The sequence below is a fragment of the Penicillium pulvis genome (assembly GCF_028828015.1).
Source record: "Penicillium pulvis strain IBT 33274 chromosome Unknown contig_23_segment0_segment0, whole genome shotgun sequence".
NCBI lineage: Eukaryota > Fungi > Ascomycota > Eurotiomycetes > Eurotiales > Aspergillaceae > Penicillium > Penicillium pulvis.
This window is the reverse complement of record NW_026643075.1, coordinates 3,149,313-3,171,369: the sequence shown is the minus strand read 5'-3', so window position 1 is coordinate 3,171,369 and position 22,057 is coordinate 3,149,313. Positions and strand designations below refer to the sequence as shown.

Here is a 22,057-nt window from a genome sequence, read left to right as displayed (position 1 = left end):
GGGATGGAATTTCTTGCTCGGCGGGCGGTCAGTGAACAACCAATTAGCAGCCTCGTAGATGAGTTTCTAATAAATTTCCAGAATTTCGAGCCTCCAATTCTCCGCGACTTTTTTTTGTTGGATCCAAAGTAAATTTGTCTTTTGTACATGTTTCTGTTGCGGCCGTTTTTCTGGCGACAGACCAATCCTCGTTTACTCTCATCCCGTTCAATCATTCGAGCATCCCTCGTATCCAATTTCTCCGTCCATCGCCACCTAGCGAATGCGCCAGTCCCCGCAGCAATAATGTCGACCCCTCCGAAGAAACATTTCAGCGGCAAAAGGCAGAAGAAGGTCAAGAACGATCGGACTAAAGCCAATGGCTTTGACGAAGTCTTGCAGGCCGACATTGATCAACTGATCAAGAAGAACCGCTCCGAACCCGAACAAGACCAATCCAACGGCGAGAAGAGCGCTCCAGTGCCTCCAACTTCCCTCCCAGAGCCATTCACCGAAATTGATGTGACAATCTCCGAGATATCCTCGACTGGCGATGGCCTGGCGCTGTCTGAGAACAAAGACCATGTATACTTGGTACCATTCACTGTGCCGGGAGACAAAGTCCGAGTTAAAGTGATTCGACACTTCCCAGCTTTTTCCTATACTATGACCGATTTCCTCAGCGTCATCGAAGCAGGACCGAAGCGCGATGATGCGCTCATTGGCTGCAAGTACTTCTCCAAGTGTTCTGGTTGCCAATTGCAGATGATGTCTTATGAAGACCAGCTGGCCCACAAGCGTCGCATCGTAGAGAAAGCCTACGCCAACTTCTCTGGGTTGATCCCAGAACTTGTTCCTGCTATCGGAGAGACGTTCCCATCTCCATTGACATATGGATATCGAACAAAGCTTACCCCGCATTTTGCGCAAGGCGGTGCTAAGGGCAAGAACGCAGATGGATCGGAGAAAGAGGTCAATGTGCCACCCATTGGCTTTACATACAAGAACCGCAGGGCAGATATGGATATTGAAGACTGTCCCTTGGGAACAGACATTGTGCGCCGTGGTCTCAAGAGCGAGAGGAAGCGCGTGGCCGAAAATATTCGTTCTTACAAGAAAGGCGCAACGCTGCTCATGCGCGAATCAACCTACCGAATTCCCAAAGAAGCCCCGGCAGCCGAGTCCGAGACCAAGGAGACCGAGACCAAGGAGACTCAGGAGACACCTTCATGGTTAATGCCAACCCCAGGCGCAGATACTGGTGATGTGATCCGCATCGAACGCGAAAACTACATTGAGGAGAAGCGATGCATTAACGATAACAATGCCACATCTGTCGAGTATGTCGACGACTATGCCTTCAGCAACAAGGCCGGAGGTTTCTTCCAAAACAACAACTCTATTTTATCTGGCTTCACCGAGTTCATTCGCTCCCAAGCTATCCCCGCTGGCAACGACCAAGATCCCCGTCCTATCAAATACCTCCTCGACGCTTACTCGGGCTCGGGTCTGTTCACCATTACTCTGTCTCCGATTTTCAAATCTAGTCTCGGTGTTGATGTCGCCGGTGACTCTATCATGTGTGCCCGTGAAAACGCACGCGCCAACAACCTGCCCAGCACCGGCTTCGCCGCGGCAGATGCAGCCGTCTTGTTCAAGGACGTCCCATACCCTGCCGACCAGACTCTGCTGGTCATTGACCCACCTCGCAAAGGCTGTTCAGAGGACTTCCTGCAACAGCTTCTCTCTTACAAACCTCGCCGTATTGTCTACGTGAGCTGCAACGTCCACACCCAGGCTCGCGATGTTGCGGTCATGGTGCAGGGAGATGAAAAGCAGAATGTTCGGTATGAGATCGAGAGCATTCGTGGGTTCGATTTCTTCCCTCAGACAGGCCATGTCGAGGGTGTTGCTATCTTGAACCGAACCGAGTTTCCCCAGAAGGAGGAATCGGCATGAGTTGGTATCTGAGGTGGAATCTTTGAATAATACGTCGTAATACAAATAGTCTTCTGATTCTGGATATCGAGTTGGCTGGATGTACGTTGAATATTCGCATACAGTTGACGGCGTTTATGTGGGAAATGTCAATGGGATCACCAAAATGCAGGGAAATACTAAATTTACATTGAATATTGCTATTTATACATCACTTCATGACTATCAGCCTTAATCCAACCTACCAATTGAGCTTTTAGTTCTCTACACGCTTTTTCATGCCCTTTTTGACCCACTGATATAGCCTACCTGTCCTTTTCTCCTCCCTAATGAATGGCACCATCTTCCATGATGGCGTGGTGCATAAGGATCAGCTTTTAGTATCTGAAGGCGCTATCATAGAAAAGCTTGTGTCTGATATAATCTTGGAAGGATGTACCTTTATAGTAATATGATACTTCGGTATTTAAAAAAAGTGGGCAGGTATACTAGATGGGTAGAATGTACAAGTAGCTCAAGACGAAGGTTTCATGGAAATTTACTCTATAGAAGTCGTCATACACCGCTGAACTACTTAGCAACACACTGGTAGTCCCAGCAGGAGTAAAGAATAAATGTAAATTTTGTATTTTTTTTTGTTTCATACGCTTCTGAATAACTATCAAAATAAAGGGCAAACCACGACCAAATCATCCTCCTCTATCTGAGATACTCGGCAACCAGATTTAGCATGCTGGCCCAGCGCCATGCCCGCCTTGGATAATAAGAGGAAAGGTGGAGGGGTAAAGAGTAAAACATCACGTAGAGCACACAAGGCATGAGAGAGAACTAAGGACTATGAACAAAGCGCGTCCAGCTACACCGGCTGACAGGGGACATGATAAAAAAAAGGGAGCCTCGGCCCACAATCTAGGAACTTCCCGGCCCACCGAGCAGAGCGAATCTCCGCACGATACTGGGACCAATCTCATCGTACTCGGCCTTGGTGTGGCAGTAGCTCCGGAACTCAGGCGTCTGACCCAGCAAACTGCCTCCGAACCAGGGACCGTGCCGCTGGCGCTTGTGTGTGACGACTGCGACATCAAGACCACCCGAGCGGGCACCGCCGCTGCGGGCCTCAGACGCGCGAATACGGGCATCGACCAGGTGGCGGATATCACGCTGTAGACGGCGACCGAAATCCTTGTACAAGGTGGAACCACCAGACAAGACAATATTCTTATAGAGACCCCTTCGCACATCAATGGGCGAAGACTGGATAACACCGTCAACAACGGTGGGAAGCGGGGTCAAGAAGTCAGACGAGTAGATTTCGGGGTTGAAGAAGATCTCTGGAGCAAGGAAGCGCTCGTAGCCAACGTCGATGGAAACGCTACGGCCGTTAGGCGAGGTGACAGTGTGTTTCAAGAAACGGTCGGGCTCGCGGTCGTAGCGCGCAAACTCCTTGACGATGTCCGGGCTCACATAGCAGTACTCCTCCTTCACCTTCTCGGCGGTCTTCAAGCTGCTGTCTGGCTCACCACGGTCACGCAGCAAGCTCTGCACGAAGTATGTAATGTCTCGACCGGCGATGGGAATGCTCTTGATAGATGATCCGATGACGTAGCCCTCGGCCACGGGAATAACGTGGGTTACACCATCACCGGAATCAATGACAGTTCCGGTCAGGGATCGGTCGGTCACCTTGGAAGAGGTCCATGAGGCAGCGAGGGCGAGCACGGCCTGGACGGCGATGTAGAGACCGGCGCAGTTAAAAGACTCGAACATAATTTCGGCGGTGTTTTCACGGTTCTCCGGAGGGTTCAGAGGCTATAATTCCACGTTTATTGTTTAGTCTCCGCACTCCGCATTGACGTTGCCTATGGGAGAAAAGACCGCGCGGAATTGAACTTACAGGTTCAGTAAGAAGAAAGTAATGGTCTTCGGGTTCAACTCGAAGGTATTTGAAGATTGAGTTCGACCAGAAACGCTCCATATGGTCCCAGTTCTCGATCTGTCCGTGTCGAATGGGGTAGTTCACACCGTATCCAGGACCATTGCCAGCAGCTAGAGCCTCATCACCAATGAAGAAATCCAGGTCCTCAGTTCCACGCTTTGCAGAAAGATGAGAGCTACCTCCACCACCACTGCTTAGGAAAGATGGCTTCGTGCCAACGGGGGGCCGCGCACCCGAGCTTCCAGCGCTCCCGGCACCGGCCTTGGTTGCAATTGCTGTAGGGAAGACGAAAGAGGGCGCATCGTTACCGGCAAATCCTGCAGTAAGAGTAAAGCATGGTTAGCCATGAAGATTCTGAATTTCCACCTACATGTCTGGTCACCTAGACTTACCAAGCTTGGAGTAACCGGTACCGCTGAGGGAAAGGAGGCTGGGTCAGCATTGTTGAGTCAATTCCTGGGGAGGAACAGGGCTTACTTGTCCATGACAACGGCTGGTGTTTGAGAGGCCATGGCGGTTAAAGGAGATCAAGGCCCGCGCTTAAGTCCGCCGAGTAGAATGGGGGGATGATGAAGTCAACCGTGGCGGAGCTCAGGCAGACAAGGCGGGGAGGCATGCTGACATAATTGGGGGTCACGTCAACATCATGTGCCCGGCTATTTTTGATTTTCCAGATTCAAATGCGATCTATTGATCATGCATCTGAAGATGTTTTAATTGTGCATTTTCCAAGGCTCCAGGTTTTAAACTGATGCTCAGAAGGAAACTCACTACGGCAGGCACTACGACGGTAATCTCAGCTTTCTATATGAACATGGAATGAAAAGAAAGAAGCAATGGGTGCTGCTAGATACCAAACCAGGCAAGTGCAGAGCGGGTCTGCATGAAGATAACATACAAACGTAGTTGAATACTTCGTTTTCCAAAATCCCTGTTGCCAGGGGGGCCTCATATCGTTTATCCTATTTTTTATGCTTGGTGCCCCATGAGCGGATTCCTTCATTATTCTTACTTCCTGTCTGTGCCTCCGTATGATCAGCTCTAACTGTGGAAACTCTTCACTTTCCTTGTGAACTCTCAAATACAGCAGCTTATCGTTTCTGGTTGCCACGGCGCTAGAGCTTGAACGCCCGCTTGTGTTGAAGACTTTTGGACGCGTTCCTCTCATCCAGGTAGCAGGCCCGCAGAAAGTCCATTCTTCTGCATCTTCAGCTTTACCCGGCCTGTTTATTTCCCGGAGACTCTGCGCTGCCTATCCAAGGCCTTTCGGAATCCGCAGCATTACACCCCAATATCAACTGTTGTTGACGCGTTCCACTCATTCTGATACTAAAAACTGCACACCCGAGTCTCAAAGTTCAAGTATCCCGTCTCTAGTCCCCAGCTCAGTCAAACCAATCTCAGTCAACAATGGCGAAAGCTCAAGGCACTGATGATCTGTTCGCGATCTTTGTCCACGCCGGGGCTGGGTATCATAGCCGCGAGAATGAGGTAAAGCACCTGAAGGTGTGCGAGCTGTAAGTTCTTCCTTATTTCCCCCGAAGTTCGAAAGGCTAGGAATTTAACACAGTATCAAAAGCGCCGTTGAGGCAGGTATGGCCTTTCTTCGTCATGGAGGAACTGCGGTCAGCGCCGTGGAGATGGCACTTATGGTCCTTGAGGATGCGCCGATCACCAATGCGGGGCTAGGTAGTAACCTGAATGAACAAGGCATTGTTGAGTGTGATGCCTCGATCGTCGATCATTTTGGTCGCAGCGGAGCCGTTGGTGCTGTACCCAGTGAGTAGCCTGCGTATGTGGGTGCATGGTTCGCTAAAGCTAAACTGGTAATAGGTGTCAAGAATCCAATCCAACTTGCCCGTCGCATCTACGATAAGGCATGCAAGTCTCCTGGCATGTCGCGCGTTCCACCAAACCTGCTCTGCGGAGAAGGTGCTACAAACTTTGCATGGAATAACAATGTAGTCGTGGTTCCCAATGATGTGTTGGTTTCGCCCCTCGCAGGCCAGCGCTTTAAGAATTGGACCTTTGATATCGCCGAATGGGAACGTGAGAATCCAAAAGACGAGACGGAGATCCAAGCGGAGTATCTCCGTCGGGCGAAGCCTCTCATCCCCGCAGACTTCCCGAGTATCCAGAAGCACATGGATGCTGCTCGTCGACTTGACATCCAAGAGAGACCCTTTCGAGTCATGGATGCCCAGGCCAAGGACTTGGATGGTCCTGAACCAAAAATCCAATCGGACGGTACCCCATCAACTCACGGAGATAATGGCTCGGCGGAGTCTTCCAGTGGTGTGCCTCTTCCAGACAAGGACGCTTACACAGCCAACCCTCCATCTGATAAAGACGATTTCATCACGGACACCGTTGGGGCGATCGCAATTGACAAGTACGGCAACATCGCCGCAGGATCCTCCTCTGGAGGCATTGGAATGAAGCACCCTGGCCGCATTGGCCCGGCGGCTCTGATCGGTATCGGCACGCATGTTATTCCTGTCGATCCGACTGACCCAACCCAGTGCGCAGTCGCCGTTGTGGCCTCTGGCACTGGAGAGCACATTGCCTCCACCTTTGCCGCCAGTACATGTGCGACCCGAGTTTACTACAGCCACAGAAAGGCTCGAGAGGGTCTTTTCGACCAGGTGAACGAAGAAGAGGCCATTGCTGCCATGCTCGAGAACGAATTCACTGGTATGTATGACCATCTTCAGTCAAAATCTCGGGTTGCTAATGGTATTCAGGTCATCCGGCGGTTAAAAACAGTGACATCGATGCCTCCCTTGGACTCCTAGCTGTCAAAAAGACCAATGAGGGCATCGCTCTCTTCTTCGCTCACAATACTGACTCTTTTGTAAGCTTTTCCCCTTTTCATGTAAACCTAAACCTGCTAATCAGCTCTTACAGGCCATTGGCTCGCTCTCGAGCAGAGACGGAAAGGCCCAGTGCGTGATGTCACGCAACCCAAGCCATGCACCCGTTGCTCAGGGAGGAATGATGATTCGACCCAAGAAGTGAGTGCCACGATATCGATTCAATCGATGGCAGTGGCTGAACCAACCTTACCAGCATATCGAAAGGTTCGAAGAAAAGAAAACATCAAGAACCTCAACGTCGCCCATACAGCCCGCACCCCGAAAACACAGACAAATCTTGTCTCGGCCTTGATCTCTCTGCAGCAGAATGTCCGACGCAAGATCCGTGACCATTGTTACCCCGCAGGAGGCCAGCGCTACGATTCAACCTGTCACATTCATGCTTGAGCTAAATCACCCTTGTTGACTTTGATTCCCCCCATCGGTTTTGTTGGTTTGGCGTCGCAACTATTCCCCTTTTGCATTATCTTTATGTGTCCATTAATTCTCAGCATATTATTTCCGTTATGTTTTCAACGCCACTGACTGTTCAAACTTCTCAGGTGAAATTTCGTGCTTCCTTGGTTCCTAAGGGTGCTACAAATGGCTCCAAATCAGTTGTTTCCCAGTTCTGTTTGTGTGGCGTTTTGCCTGTACAAATCTCCAAGATAGAAAATTGAAACCAGCAAGGTTGGATTTCAAGACATGATCTGAACATTTCTTTTATGTAGTAAGATAACTTAAGGACCAGGCGTAGGAGTAGACATAGGCGTCCCAGCCGCCGAAGCCCCATTAACCCGCTTCTTCTTTTTCTTCTTCCTCGGAATGAGCGCCGGTTTCAGACCATAATCACCTGCATCCAATGATGTCCCACAAGTCAAACAAGTGTTCTCCGGCGGTGGCTCACAGAATATGCTCAGACAAATAGAGCACACAAACCCTATATCCACCACCCGCCGATGACAGAAGCAGGCAGCACGAAAGTCCACATCCACCCTTGTTGGGAGCACAAGATGCCGACGGGAACGCTGATCTGGCAGGAACGCCATCATCAAATATTGTAGCAGTCCACGCGGCTCTGACAAGGCCATATACACGCCTTTAGTGGCGTCGCAGGCCTGCTGCAGGAATACCGCATCGCCGCTGAGCTTGCATACGTCGATAGGGATATGGAGCCGTTGGCATGCGAATATGCTATTCATCACGGGAATATACTGGTGTGCTGCGTCGCCGGATCCACTAACCGATATAATCAGGATGCGGCTCTGCAGCCGCTCATCGTCGTCGGCGGAGTATTTGTTCGATGTCGCTCCCTGGCCACCACCTCCTCTGCCTCCATTTCCTTCGCCCGCATCGTCTTGTTCCGCGCCGCCATGCTCCTCGGCCCAGGCAATTGTTCGCCGGTTGATGTTGCTTAGGGCTAGTGTTAGCGCGCCGGCTATCATGGTCGATGTATTGTCGCGAATGTCATCACTGCTTGTCGTATCTAGAAGCGCTTTCAGGTTGCTGTTGACCTGCTCTTCGACTAAACGGAAGGGCCGGTATTTATTTGTTTGAGCTGCGGGTGCTCCGCCGTTGGTAACGTTCATCGCGACGTCACCGTCGCGGTCTGCGGACTCGCGCGTGTCGCTGGGAACTGGGTAGAGCCATGCTGCTTTTTGGCTATGTGATGCGACGACAGCAACTTCGTTTGCGTAATTGCAGGCTAGGTGGGCATTGATAAGCACGAGGATGTTTGCGACGGCTTTCGAGAGTGGGAGTGAGTTTTCGAGGGCTGCCCAGGCGTGGGGATTTGTGTCGAGGATGATAGTAAGGAGAGATGGAGCAAGATCTGGAGATTCAAGAATTAGTTTGTGCAACGTGCGAGAGTGCTTTGACGGCAGTTCTTCATCTTCAAGCTCGGGAACAGGTGGGACAGACCGGTGGCTCCTAGGTCGTAGTGCTCGGACGCATCGACAGAATTCATGGTGATGGAGCTTATCAGTGAGGGTGGAGGTTCATTGTGAGATGGTCGAGGCTGAGAATAGACTCGATGGGAGCCTCAGCTTTTTCGAGCCTTGCAGGTTGAAGGTACAATCAAGGCTCCAGTGCTCCAGTAGCTTGAAAATGGTTTACTTGGAGAACAAAGAGTGAAGCTGATAACGGTCACGAGGCGATAACCGGGTTTCGGAGCGGCTGCGATTGGTTGCACCGCATACTTCTCTGCAAGGAACCGAGAATTTATCTTGCTCACCTTGATTCTGTTCAGCTTCTCAATGTCTATATCGGCAGGTTGACCTTTGCTCAATCGCGTCAAATGTACTAGTGGGTGATGTCATCGACAAACCAACCCACATGATCTTTAGAAATGAGCTCATTGTTTGATCCCTATTACAGTATTTCACATGAACATAACTACGTGATATCAGGTATATACTCCGTTCTATACTCCGTAATCCGTTCTACTTGTGGATCGGGGGCGATTGCGAGGGTTGTGAGAACGGCTCAAGTTTGGTCCGAATTGAAGAAAGTGTGACGAATCCTAACAAGGGAATTGCCGAGGTTCACACCTAGTTTTATTTTAAGGTTAAAGCTTTTTTTAGAGGCGCATCATGGAACCTGTTATCTCTGAAGATCATCGGAGGGTTAGTTACACCGATGCCACCTATAAGTGTCCTAACCTGTTGCATTCGACTTAGACTCTGTAAAATTCCAAGCAACCTTCAACTCCTTTCAAGATGGCGTCTTTTGCTACGGCCTTCGTGAACCCCTATAATTACATTGGAGGAGTTTGTTTCAACCCTGACAATGATATACTGGATCTAACGGGGAAAGTTGTGCTAGTCACTGGTGGTATGTTTTGCCTTAAACCCTCCGAATTCCTCGGCGAGTTTTTAAAAAAATGAAAAGGGCGACGTCTAACGACATCATAGGAAATGCTGGACTGGGCAAGGAAACAATTCTCCAACTGGCCAAACACAACCCCGAGAAGATTTTTCTCGGTGCCCGCACGGAATCCAAAGCTAAAGATGCTATCAAAGAAATCAGATCATCTGTCTCGAATGATGTCGAGATTACCTGGATTCCATTGGATTTGACATCCACCGACTCAATTCGAAAAGCTGCCGAGTCTTTCATTGCTCAATCCGAACGACTCGATATCTTGATTCTCAACGCAGGCGTCATGTCTCTGCCCCCAGGCGAGACAGACCTAGGCCATGAAATCCAACTTGGAACAAACCACACCGGGCACTTCCTCTTAACGAAGCTCCTACTTCCAACACTCCTGAAGACAGCAGAGGAGCCCCACTCCGACGTCCGTGTCGTGTCTCTTTCTTCGGTGGGACACAATCTCGCCCCAAGCTTTGCTACTATGCTCGACCAGGAAAAACTTAAGAAGGTCAACACCAATGCTCGGTATGGAGCATCAAAAGCTGCCAACATTCTCTTTGCTGCTGAACTCAGCCGGCGACATCCATCAATCACCTCTGTCTCGGTACATCCAGGAGTTATCTTCACGGATCTGTATCAGTCAATCGGCTCACGCACGCCTCTCTTCTCACTAGGCTCCAAGACATTGCAACTTATGGGGTCGACGGTTCAGCAGGGAGCATACAATTCGCTGTGGGCGGCTGCTGGGGCAAAGAAGAGGGATATTGTGAATGGCGGTTACTATGTTCCCGTTGGAAACCTGAAGCGCGACAATAAATTCGCGCGTAGTGTCGATATGGGGAGGCAACTTTGGGAATGGACGGAGGCTGAGCTAAGAAAGGCAAACCTGTGAAGTCGGAATGAGGGACAATCTGTATTTGTCTGAAATATACGCTATTTACGCTATGAATTGTTTGAATTTGACTGCAAGAATTTTGAAGTTCACCGTAATTATACAGAGCTCTGGGCTGAACCTTATGAGCTCTCGTTGGTAACAACGCGGATAACCAACTTTCCAAGACCACCCTTGCCATCATAAACAACCTGACAGGCCTTTTGCACCGCTTCTAAGTTGCGAAGCTCAACATTTGTGCCCACAACTGTCCTAAGCTTGTCATCTTCAACGTACCCCCGAAGCTCATCCAGATCCTTGCCGCTCGACTCCAAAATCATGTATTCATACTCAACGCCATATCGCCCGGCTCTGAACTTGCGAACGGAATCCATGGCATTCAGAATAGGCCGGACATAAAAGGGAATCGTGGGACTATTAGCCATTCTCATCAATGAGGAGTTTTGTAGCACATTTGCTGATGGCGTAGTAGAAACAGACACGATACGGCTTGAATTTGGCTTCATGAGGCAGAGATATTCCATCGCAAGGCCGACTGTATCGAATAGGAAGTCCACTGAGCCTTTCTCGATGACATCCCTTGGGTCGGCTTTGGTGTAATCGATAACTGGCCATTTGTCAATACTTGCAAACTCTTAAAAGAGTTGGGCTTATCTTACTCTCATCGACCGTTCCTTCACCTAGAAGCTCTTTCACCTTGGGGATCTTCGAGGTTGAGACTGAGGAAATTACTTTGCCGGCATGAAACACGTGCTTGGCTAGTTGACACGCAAATAGACCAGTACCGCTCACTACAATTGTGTCAGCAAGGTATCCTATTAATGTAGTCAATAGTCAGTAAAGAAACACATACAGCCAGCAGGTACGAAGACGGTCTTTCCAGCAAGATCACCATGCTTTCTAAGAGCCTGGAGCGCTGTCATGCCTGCCAAGGGAATTGAAGCTGCCTCGTCGAAGGACAGGGAAGGAGGCTTGAAACCAATCTGGTCCTCCGCGCATGTCACATACTCGCTGCATGAGCCTGGAATACGTCAGCGTCTTTGGCGATCTATTTACTTTGGTTTGATCCGTACCTCGACTGATCTCTGGCAGTCTGACGTAAACTGCATCTCCAATTTTGAAGCGAGATACGCCTTGGCCAACTTCTGTGACAACGCCGGAAGCATCGTATCCAATCTTAAAGGGGAACCTGCTACCGGGTAAGATTGTATACACGACGGAGAAAGAAGAGTGCACTCACGAGTCTTTGACCGCTACCTTGAGTGCCCCACCAGCTCTTTTCACATCAATCGGGTTGATACTCGCGGCATGAACCTTAATGAGAACATCTGTCTCAGTACTTAATTTCGGGATTGGCAATTCCGAAAGCTGGTATTCGGATGGCTTCGAGTAAGATGGGATGTGAAGGGACAACATTGTTGAAGAACTCGGTCAATGTTGTCACCAAAATAGCATCAGAGACCTGAAGAATGAGCAAAGAATAATTGTTGATTGTCCAAGGTATTCAGAGCTAGGAGAAAACCAGGAGAATTGGGTTTTATAGATAGAGGTTAAAGGTAAAAAACTATACAGAGTACGGAATTCCGGAGTGGAGCCTATTCCGACCCGTCGGTGGGACGATTCCTCCGCCTCCGAAAACGGTGTGGGCCGAGGTCTTTCTATACTTTGGCAAACATTACTTTGATATTCAAGGTGAAAAGAAGTCGGGTCCTATGTGTTCGGGAAAGGGACGTGTGGATAGGCATCGAGGCGGAGCGATACGCTTACTGAGGGGGAAATAAGATACTTTACATAAGCGTCGAGCATTGGAATCCCAGGGTTGATTGGTGTAGATCTTTCATCAATTTGATTGGTGGGTCTATTAAAGAAAGTATGGGCCTCTTCAGCTAGCGCGGGTCTTTCACCCCTTCTAAAGCTCCATGATTGTTTCAAACATATGGACAGCTCTTCCAAAACTTCAAACCTTGGAATTCTTTTTTTAATTCTCGACCTTGCAAAAGTACTAAAGATGGAAGAAACCTTTAGGGTACATCCATGGATTGCATTTCCAAGTTTACCTGGGTCCACAAGCCTCTAGGCCCAAATTGTATAATGTTGGCGGATGTACGGAAGCCCCACGCGATAAAGAACCGTGGATACCTGGACATTTGTCTTTGCAAGCTTCAGATATATTACTGTAGTAGACAGATCAATCTTTGAGATCTACAGTGTATACAATACTACTGCTTATACTCTTGAGTATTTCAATCTCTTCATTAGGCTTAGTGCTAGGTCCAAGATAGCTATGATGCACGGAAGTTGATCCGGAGGCCATGACGACGACTTACAGAGCTATACGGAGTACTCCGCACCTATGTAAAGGGGGGCATGTGAATATCGTTTTTGGTGGCTGTGAATAAGATATTGGATTGCCTAGACATGATACATGCGCAAGTTGACTATTCTCGGGAGCCTATTTGTCAAGCCAAGCCCTTGTGCTAGATAGTGCTCCAATAGTAGCTCCACCTATCATGATGGGTGGATAGATACCCAGATCTACGCTGGATGCATGAGACCAACGAGAAGCTCAATAATCGAATGAGAAGTGAGTGAAAGAGTTCCACATACTTGGCGCTCACGGACGCGCCTTGTACCGCGTTAAGCTCATCCTGTTGAGAAGAAACATTCACCCTTTGCCCCCATAAGGGCTGAAATATGTTTCAGTATTTGTAGTTCAATTCTTTCGCGGGTATCGGAAGTCAATAATTATTCTGTCGACTAAGCTGACTTGCAGTTCTATCAGCAACGTGTTGGGGCGGGGCGCTGTGGTTGGTCTTATCGGAGTCTATTGATAATGGCGATTGGGTGAGAGAAACGGCGGAACAATACAATACTGGGAGAGTGCAGGTGAGGGGGAAGGACACTGTGTATACTTGGTATTAGTATATTTCTAGGCATCCTACCCAGCTGTATTATAGAGCTTCTACACTTTTGCTTTCATCAACTGAATTTCTCCTTAACCCTGATTACCCGCGACGTGTCATTGAAGTCGATCAGATAAAAGGGTCAAGTCCTCTCCGCCTTCTTTTCCACCCCTCACCACCCTCCCGCTCTCCCGCTTTTCCGCACTCCGAAAAAAAAAATAAAGCTGTCGACTTCTTTCATTTTCTTGGTCGACTCTCAATCTTTAAATCCGGATCTTTCACACATTGTTTCTGCAGCGCGCTGCTCCTCAGCGACCCTGCAATGGTTCAAGCAACGGGCGAAGAGCGCGCTGCACACCTCGCACGGGAGGCTGTTGAGCTGGTTGACGCTGGCCACCGCGAGGTACGTAATGCACTCGTCTTCCGAACGCGGTCAACAGAGCAAAGGAATTCAAGTCTGACAAATCACTACAGGCAGCATCACGAAACCTACGCGAAGCAGTCTCTATTGCCCCCGAAAACCCCGACGTAAAAGCGGCGTTCATCAAAATCCAACAAGAGGAAGAAAATTGCCACCAACTGCTGGAGCTCTGTCGACGTTACGCAACACACAGAGATGAGTCCGCCGGAAAGGAAGCCGCCACTTATCTTCGCACAGACGGCTTGAAGCCCCCGGAGAATGTTGCACTGGAATCGCTGAAGCTGCTGCTGGGGCAGCGGGCTAATGCTTTCTCGGAGATTCAAGACGATATTATCTCCGGATTGGTCCGACACAATTCCAGTGTTCGTCAGTACTTTTCAAACGAGCTGCAAGTTTCTGTGACAACCTTCTTCGATGACATCTATGACCGAGGCGATGGAGCGGCAGTATGTCTTGACACCGTAGTGTTGGACCCCAGTGTGTGGCCCTCGGAGGAGACGCGGTTGCACTGCGAGAGCGAATTGTTTCAACTCTTCCTGGCGAAGCTAATGGAATCTGGCCATGATCTGGATGGCCGCTCGCTGAAAGGAATTGCGCGGCTACTCGTGGTCGACGCGGACCGACTTCAACACCTGGTGGATGACGAGGAATTCGAGGTCATTTTGACCTCGCTTGACAACCGCTTGCCACTTGAATTGCGCAGCCAGGCCACGTTGGCTACCGCAAAGTACCTGGAAGTTGCCAAGGAGAAGGGCGAGAAGCAATTCTCAACCCTCATCGGTGCTATGTTTGCCAAGGGTCGCCTTGATGACTTCATCATTGCATTCTCCGCCGTTACTGCGGTCTTCCCTGTAGCTCCCACTGCTGCGGCTAATGTCTTCCTGTCAGATGAGTTCATGAGCCTGCTGACTCCATTGGCATCACGGGATGCGAAGCGCAAGAAGGTAGAGATTGCCGTACTGGATCTACTGAATGCAGCATGTATCAATCGTCCATGCCGGGAAGCGATTTCCAAGAATTTCTCCGAATGGCTATCGCACACCCTCACCAACGGTAGTGACGAGGGCTCGGAATTGGCGGCTGTGGTCCTCGCGAAGATTCGAGCCTCAGAGACAACCCAGCCCTCAGCTGAAAATGGTAAGCCACAGGTGGACAACAGCGGTGTTTCTGACCTGGTTCAACGATTTAAGGGACTGATGTCTGAATCTAAGCCCGCGAACACTTCCCACGCCATTGAGGGCTTGGCTTACTCGTCTGTGAAGCCCTCAGTCAAAGATCAATTAGCTCAAGACTCCTCTTTTTTGCGCGACTTGATCACAATTTTGAAAAAGCACACCACAGACTCTTCCGTACTGTACGGTGGATTGATGATTATCTTGAACCTCACAAAATTCCTTCCCAACCTCTCCGATGAGCAGAAAAAGATGGGTCAGCTGAAGGATTACGCAGACGCTTCTGGTGGTAAGGCTCGGGCTGGCCCGGACCCCCGCGAGGAAGAAGAGGCAGTGCTCATCCGCTGCGGCTCTGTTATCGATGCCGGGATTATGTCTCTTCTGGTCGAGTGTGGCCGCCTTGCTATGCCCTCAATCCATGACCTCACAGCTCAAATTCTATTGGCATTGGCTCGGCACCGAAAGTCACGAGGCCTTTTGGCTCAGCAAGGCGCAGTCAAACTTTTACTTGGACTGGCCATCCCAAAGCAAGGCAGCTCAATCGTAGTCACTGCAACAACACAAAACGCCTCTCACGCTCTCGCTGGAATTCTTGTCTCTGTCGACCCTTCACTTGTGTTCCCATCTTCCGGGTTCCCTCAAGTCACATCTGCTGTACGCCCGTTGTTATCTCTTCTGACACCGCCCGAGACGGTATCTGTCTCCGCCGACCAGCCCCGTGATCTGCTCCCAGTGTTCGAGGGCTTGCTTGCCCTGACGAACCTTGCTTCCTATCCACTTGATGAGACACCAGCCGACCTTATCGTCCGAGAAGGTTGGTCCGCAGTGGAAGACCTTCTCCTGTCCAGTAACGCTCTGGTGCAGCGGGCTGCTTGTGAGCTGGTTTGCAACCTTATGACCATCGAATCCGGCATTGTCAAGTTTGCCGACGGCTCGCAGCGTGCTGCTCAGCGACTCCATATCATTCTGGCCCTCACTGATTCGGACGATTTCGCGACGCGGCGCGCGGCTGGCGGCGCGATTGCCATGCTAACGGAGTACGACGCAGCCATTGCGGCCGTGCTGGAACGACCGCGCGGGGTGGAATTGCTCCTGGGGTTGTGTCAAGAAGATGATGATGGTCTCCTCCACCGAGGAGCGGTGTGCCTGCACAACCTGACTTGCGCCACCGGCGACATTGGAGCACGTGCCAAGGAGGCCGTCCGCGCCGCGGGTGGCATTGACATATTGACTGCCCTCATCAAGAAAACTTCCAACCCAGCCGTGCTACAGTCCGCCGTGGAAGCATTGAAGGCACTGGTTCAGCAGCAGTAAAGCATTGCATGCTAAATCTGTTCCTGCTGTTTCATTGCAATTTTTCTTTCTTTACTATTTGACATCTCTCTGAGAGAGTTGCGCCGATGTGTTCTTGTCTTTTGTGACGGCTCAAGGGGTTTCAACATGGATTTGATATGGGGTTCTCGAAATGGAGTTGATTCCTTCGCTTTTTCATGATATGGCTAGTGGGATCTATTTTTATGCCACTTTATGAGCACATTGCCCGGTTTAGCGATCTGGAATTCTTGGGGTTTGTTTTGTTTTACTTTTCGGGCCAATTGGAATGGCAGGCGTTTTATGTTCATGCCCTGGTATGGCGCAGAGAGATTTATGAACCAGCATCAGGTATTTGCTAGAGTATGGGAATCCAGCCAGAGATTATTTTGATATCTTTAACCCCGTATTTACCATGTCAAAGCGTAATAAGGCCCTGCAGGCTTAAATTGCACCATATGGGGAAGGGGCCTGCGTCAGGTGTACATAGGATTGGGCAGAAATTGGCAGATCCCCTCGTTCCCCTCTCTTGACTTTTCTTTCCTTCTCTCTGACTTCTGAACATCCCCGTCTTTATCACCCTGGGTTTGTTGTCAGCCATGTTGCTCAAGGTTACCTTTCAGGTGACAGGGAATCGACTGCTCTTATTGGTCGATACTGCTAATCTCTGCCCCTAACGTCGGATGCTAAGACCAGAGTACGCTCCGAACGGAGTCCGTGGCGCACTAAAGCACTGGTCACAAGGCCCAAGAGCTACCTGCTTTCAGCCATTTGCTTGATTTCCATCCCCAGTGAGGACTGATGTTGTGGAAGTTCAAGAAAAACCCTGGTCTCAGGTGAATCTTGGCAGCGCTGAGGGCGTTTATGACTGATATGCGCCGGTCACACGGTCCGGCAAGATACAGAGAAAAGAGCTGAACTTTTCAATATATTTGTTGAAAATTTTGAAAAAAGGCAAAGTGGGGAACTATGGAATGAATGGAAGCATGAAATTCCTATAGAAAACCGTGCTCTACGTAATGTGGAAACTGCGGAACCATGGAGCTTGACCCCGCGGATCGACAAATCAACGCCCCAGCACCACGCACACGGGCTGCTCGTTCGACCTCGGATCCCGCTCACGTCTGCCCGTTTTCCCCCTCCAATCCCCGTGCGTGTCTCGAGCTATCTGCTTAGCTTACAGGGCTTGGGATCTTCGCTCGGATCAGCGTCAGATTTTTTTTTAAATCGCTCTCACCGCTTCAATCTCCACTTAGAGCTACAGGTACAGTTCTCGGCGCTTCTTTTCACTTTTTTACCTTTCACCTCCTTTATTCCCAACAAATTCCCAATTATTCTCCTCATGGCGCCATTGACTCCTCCCTGCGTGCGTCCGCTCACCTGATTCTTTCCTGTGACTATCCAGGTTGGAACGACAAACTATCACCGCCAATCAGTTCGTGGTGGTGGATTCGGGTACCTCGGGTGGCAAATCACCAAAGAACACACCAACAAAAAGAAGAAAGCAGCGGAATACACGAATTCCCCGTTGAAAAAGGGACAACTGAGTGCAAAACGATACCTGGAATACCTTCTCGCCCAATATGAAGTTTGGACGCAACCTCGCCCAATTTACCGTCCCAGAGTGGAGCGCCTCGTATATCAAGTACAAAGCGTTGAAGAAGCTCATCAAGTCGGCGGCGGAGAAAGTTAAGGCAGGACAGGAAGCGGATTTGGCCGGTAAGCGCGCGATACCTTGAATCGCCTCGAATCCCTCTTGTGTCTCGTGTGCATCATTCTAACCAGGATGCCCGGCTTCTTTGGTTGCGTTTGGTGATATAGGTTTCTTCTACTCCCTTGATAGAAATGTCGAGGACGTCGATTACTTCTACAACAAAAAATATGCCGAGTATTCCCGTCGGTTGAAGCTTTTGGAGGACCGCTACGGCTACTCCATGGAGGGTCTTCATCCATTGGAGCCCGAGGACCGCCATGATCTTCGCGAAGCTCTCTTGGACTTGCGTTACCATCTCCGCCGCTTACAATGGTATGGTGAAGTTAACCGTCGGGGCTTCGTGAAGATCACCAAGAAATTGGACAAGAAAGTGGGAGCCCAGGCCCAGAAGCGGTATTTGGAGACTAAAGTCGATCCCACCGCGTTCGGCTCAAACACACGCGCCATTAAGGGCCAGGAGCGCATCAATGCCTGGATGGCTCTTCTGACTGACCAGTCCAAGTCGGATGAGAAGGTCTTGGATGATGTCAGCTCTACTCACTCGGTCCTATCGCTGAAACGGGGCTCCACTCGGCCCTACCTTAACCTCCCTGCTAGCGTTCTGACAACTGTGGACGATTCTTTGCGAAAGGATGATACCCATGTTCTGCTTGAGCTGCTCGAGACTCTGAAAACCGCCGCGGATGAAGCGGGCGAGGGAATTTTCTCCAGGGTTCTCAAGACTCTAATTCAGCGATCGATCTTGCATCGCTCACGGGCATGCCTCAGCGCGTTGGTCAGCCGTGTTGACACTCTCGAGGAAGATGATGATATCAATCGGCGTAACTGCTTGCACCGTATGGTCATCTCCATTGGACGCGAACAGCCGACCAATGACTCTGAACCCGCTGCGTCGATGGTGCTGGACTTCCCTCCGGAAACGTCCCGCTTCATTACTCCCGCTGCGCCGCCAACTTTGCAACCTCCTCGTTCGATTGTCAAGGAGGAGCATATGCCCCAGCAGCTTGGTCGTGATGATCCAGCTGTTGCTCTTCTCCAGCACTTGCTGGATGAGTTACGCCCGAACCAGAGGGAGGCTTTGATGGCGAAGGATCTTTCTGGTCGCACTCCGTTGCACTATGCTGCGCAGTATGGCTTCAAGGTCGTTTGCGAGGTGATAATTGAGCATCTGAAAGCGTGGGAAATGTTTGACGTGAGTGAGGGGATCGACGGTACTCTGTGGCAGGACAATGATGGATGGGCCCCGCTGCATCTCAGTGTGGTGGGTGGCCATCCGAAGACCACTCGGTGTCTGCTTGAAGCCGAGAATGACCAGGACCTTTCCAGCGAAAGGGGCCAGGTTCGAAAACAGGTTTCCAAGTCGAGCGCTGTTCTGGCCTTGGCGACCAAGGCCAACTTTGTCGATATTGTCCACCTTTTGGTAGATGCCGGCGTGGACATCAATTATCAGGACGAGCAGGGTGAAACTGCTTTGCATGTCGCAGCTCGTTTTGGACATGATGAATGTGCTCGAATTCTGCTCGAGGGCACAGACTATCAGAAGGCCAACACGGAGCTGGCAGAAAACACCTATTCATGGACTCCACTGTTTATCGCATCGGTGGATGGCAATTTGAATGTGGCCAAACTGCTCATTGCCGCTGGTGCTGATGTGGACCGATTTGACTCATCTGGGTGGACAGCGAAGGAACATGCTGCGCTGCGTGGTCATCTTGAAATCGCACGATGTTTAGCAGAAGTTAGCCCCGGCCCTCCCGCCACCCAGCCTGAACCAGTGGTGCCGGCTCCTTCCTATAGCCCATCTCCGTCGTCTTCACCACCTGCTCAGTCGTCCCTAGCTGATCGGCGGTCGAATGCGCCGGCTCCCACCTCGGGGGGCCCTGGGCCGCGAAATGCTGAACTTATTAAGACTTTTGGACATCGGTATCTTACCGATGAGACCATGATTCTGGTCAGCCTGGGAACGATGGACATGCGTAAGCCCCTGGAGACCGTCAATCTTGACCGAATTCCCATGGAAGATGCACATGCGACACAGCTGGATACAACCCTGTCCTTGGTAGTCACTGCCAGCGGTGCCCATGGAGAGCCGGAAGTGATTGACCTGCCTGTACAGGATAACATCTCGACGGAGCCTATTGTCTTCCACACAACGGATCCCAGCAAGGTCCGTCTGCTCTTTGATCTTGTGCCTACATATGCGGGATCTAAGGACCAGATTGTCGGTCGGGGCGTTGCACTTCTCTCCAGCATCAAGCAAACTATCGGGTCGCAACGAATCAACCTCAAGGGTGACTCCACTGTTCCTATCGTTGCCGCCAACACCCTGGAGGTTATCGGTTCTGTGACTTTCAATTTTCTGGTCATCACCCCCTTCAAGCACCCAAATATGTCGGTCACTGGTAACCAGACCTATTGGCGCTCCATGAGTTCCACCATGGTCATCGGTCATCGTGGTCTGGGTAAGAACATGGCTAGTCGCAAGTCTCTCCAACTGGGTGAAAACACAATCCAGTCATTCATCGCGGCTGCAAATTTGGGTGCCTCTTATGTGGAGTTTGACGTCCAGCTTACCAAAGATCATGTCCCTGTCATCTACCATGATTTCCTCGTTAGCGAGACAGGTATTGATGCTCCCGTGCATACCCTGACACTTGATCAATTCTTGCAACTCGGTAAGAGTCAACACAAGAGTATCTTGCCAGACGGCGTGGACGTCGGCAGCCCAGGCCTTGGTCCCCGCCAACGATCAATGTCTGTTGGCGGATCTGAATATAACCCCGCTGAATTGACCGAGAAAATCAAGCATACCCGTGATTTCAAGACAAAGGGATTCAAGGGTAACACTCGTGGCGAGCACATCCAAGCCCCATTCGCTACTCTCGAGGAGCTGTTCAAGAAAATTCCCACACCCGTCGGGTTCAACGTCGAATTGAGTGAGTTCAAAATGCACCCCTTAGAGCAGCTGCCTTTTTGATCTAACCTGGATCGCCAGAATACCCCATGCTCCACGAGAGCGAGGAGGAGGAGATGGACACCTACGCAGTGGAGTTGAACTCCTTTGTCGACACTATCCTCACCAAGGTCTATGACCTAGGTGCCGGCCGCGACATAATCTTCTCCAGCTTCAACCCTGACGTTTGCCTTCTGCTCTCTTTTAAGCAGCCATCCATCCCAGTCCTCTTCCTTACCGACGCTGGTGCTTCGCCTGTCGGCGACATTCGTGCTAGTAGTCTGCAAGAGGCCGTCCGATTTGCTTCACGATGGAACCTCCTCGGTATCGTCAGCCAAGCCGAGCCGCTAGTCCTATGCCCTCGTCTTGTTCGCATCGTCAAAGAATCGGGTCTCGTCTGTGTATCGTACGGCGCACTGAACAATGAGGGTGTTAACGTGGACGTAAGTTATACTCACTTCTTTATATGACTCGTATCTTGACTAATATCCCGCGTTGCAGTACCAAGTCGCGGAAGGTATCGATGCAGTTATCGTCGATTCTGTTCTCGGCATTACCAATGGTCTCATTCAACGCCAGAACAAGGGTGAATTTACCCCAGGTCCCTCGCCGAACCCTGCTCCTATCGGCGACAAGGCTGCAGACTCAGCCAAGGGTGCTGTTCAAGTGCCTGTTCTCGGTGGTCCGAAGTAAAGCAATGCTCACCACGATGGCAATGCTTTTAGTGTTTTTAAAATCGTGTTATGTGATTGCATCATGCATTACATACATAGTTGCATCTTACGTCTATAGTCACATTTGGCTTGTGCCAGCTTCAACAGCAAATAGACATTCCAAGGTTGATACATGACTTTCAAACTGTAGACACACAAGGAAGTAAGGGTATGTAGATTGCAGCTAACGAGCTATAAGAGTGATGGACTATCCGAATGACTATTAACGAGTTTACTAACGGTCAGCTACTTTAGTGCATGTGAGTGTTATAGCCAAACAAACAGCTTTGATAGCAACTACATTCGTAATTCTCGGGAAGTGTTACGCAACTTCAAGTGTGGATTGTCCCATCACCCCGCAGCCTCGGAGCGCTTCGTAGAAAACCCTAAATGATGGAA

General features: G+C 50.3%; 8 protein-coding genes across 8 annotated transcripts; 5 read left to right on the top strand and 3 right to left on the bottom strand.

Moving 5' to 3' along the window:
• Positions 1–285: 285 nt before the first annotated feature.
• N7503_005460 (tRNA (uracil(54)-C(5))-methyltransferase) lies at positions 286–1,938 on the top strand (the record flags this gene model as incomplete). The annotated part of the gene is made up of 1 exon (XM_057065007.1): positions 286–1,938. The coding sequence occupies one exon, from the start codon at positions 286–288 to the stop codon at positions 1,936–1,938; it is 1,653 nt and encodes a 550-aa protein (XP_056922750.1).
• Positions 1,939–2,826: 888 nt separating this feature from the next.
• N7503_005459 (actin-related protein 3) lies at positions 2,827–4,365 on the bottom strand (the record flags this gene model as incomplete). The annotated part of the gene is made up of 4 exons (XM_057065006.1): positions 2,827–3,726; positions 3,812–4,170; positions 4,246–4,268; positions 4,331–4,365. 4 exons carry the CDS (start codon positions 4,363–4,365, stop codon positions 2,827–2,829), a joined length of 1,317 nt encoding a protein of 438 aa, XP_056922749.1.
• Positions 4,366–5,263: 898 nt separating this feature from the next.
• On the top strand, positions 5,264–7,127 carry N7503_005458 (threonine aspartase 1; the record flags this gene model as incomplete). The annotated part of the gene is made up of 6 exons (XM_057065005.1): positions 5,264–5,370; positions 5,433–5,632; positions 5,687–6,547; positions 6,598–6,707; positions 6,761–6,867; positions 6,923–7,127. The coding sequence occupies 6 exons, from the start codon at positions 5,264–5,266 to the stop codon at positions 7,056–7,058; spliced, it is 1,521 nt and encodes a 506-aa protein (XP_056922748.1). The 3' UTR covers positions 7,059–7,127.
• A 321-nt stretch (positions 7,128–7,448) lies between these two features.
• N7503_005457 (TFIIH/NER complex subunit TFB4) lies at positions 7,449–8,783 on the bottom strand (the record flags this gene model as incomplete). Its single annotated transcript, XM_057065004.1, has 2 exons — positions 8,629–8,783; positions 7,449–8,539 (listed from the first exon to the last, which is right to left on the bottom strand). The coding sequence occupies exons 1-2, from the start codon at positions 8,672–8,674 to the stop codon at positions 7,449–7,451; spliced, it is 1,137 nt and encodes a 378-aa protein (XP_056922747.1). The 5' UTR covers positions 8,675–8,783.
• A 642-nt stretch (positions 8,784–9,425) lies between these two features.
• N7503_005456 (uncharacterized protein) lies at positions 9,426–10,471 on the top strand (the record flags this gene model as incomplete). The annotated part of the gene is made up of 2 exons (XM_057065003.1): positions 9,426–9,540; positions 9,621–10,471. 2 exons carry the CDS (start codon positions 9,426–9,428, stop codon positions 10,469–10,471), a joined length of 966 nt encoding a protein of 321 aa, XP_056922746.1.
• A 122-nt stretch (positions 10,472–10,593) lies between these two features.
• Positions 10,594–11,887, bottom strand: N7503_005455 (NADP-dependent oxidoreductase; the record flags this gene model as incomplete). Its single annotated transcript, XM_057065002.1, has 5 exons — positions 10,594–11,078; positions 11,131–11,262; positions 11,325–11,492; positions 11,545–11,660; positions 11,712–11,887. The coding sequence occupies 5 exons, from the start codon at positions 11,885–11,887 to the stop codon at positions 10,594–10,596; spliced, it is 1,077 nt and encodes a 358-aa protein (XP_056922745.1).
• Positions 11,888–13,696: 1,809 nt separating this feature from the next.
• N7503_005454 (UNC45-central domain-containing protein) lies at positions 13,697–16,281 on the top strand (the record flags this gene model as incomplete). The annotated part of the gene is made up of 2 exons (XM_057065001.1): positions 13,697–13,777; positions 13,849–16,281. 2 exons carry the CDS (start codon positions 13,697–13,699, stop codon positions 16,279–16,281), a joined length of 2,514 nt encoding a protein of 837 aa, XP_056922744.1.
• Positions 16,282–17,861: 1,580 nt separating this feature from the next.
• Positions 17,862–21,638, top strand: N7503_005453 (glycerophosphocholine phosphodiesterase; the record flags this gene model as incomplete). Its single annotated transcript, XM_057065000.1, has 4 exons — positions 17,862–17,997; positions 18,064–20,928; positions 20,988–21,388; positions 21,447–21,638. 4 exons carry the CDS (start codon positions 17,862–17,864, stop codon positions 21,636–21,638), a joined length of 3,594 nt encoding a protein of 1,197 aa, XP_056922743.1.
• Positions 21,639–22,057: the final 419 nt, after the last annotated feature.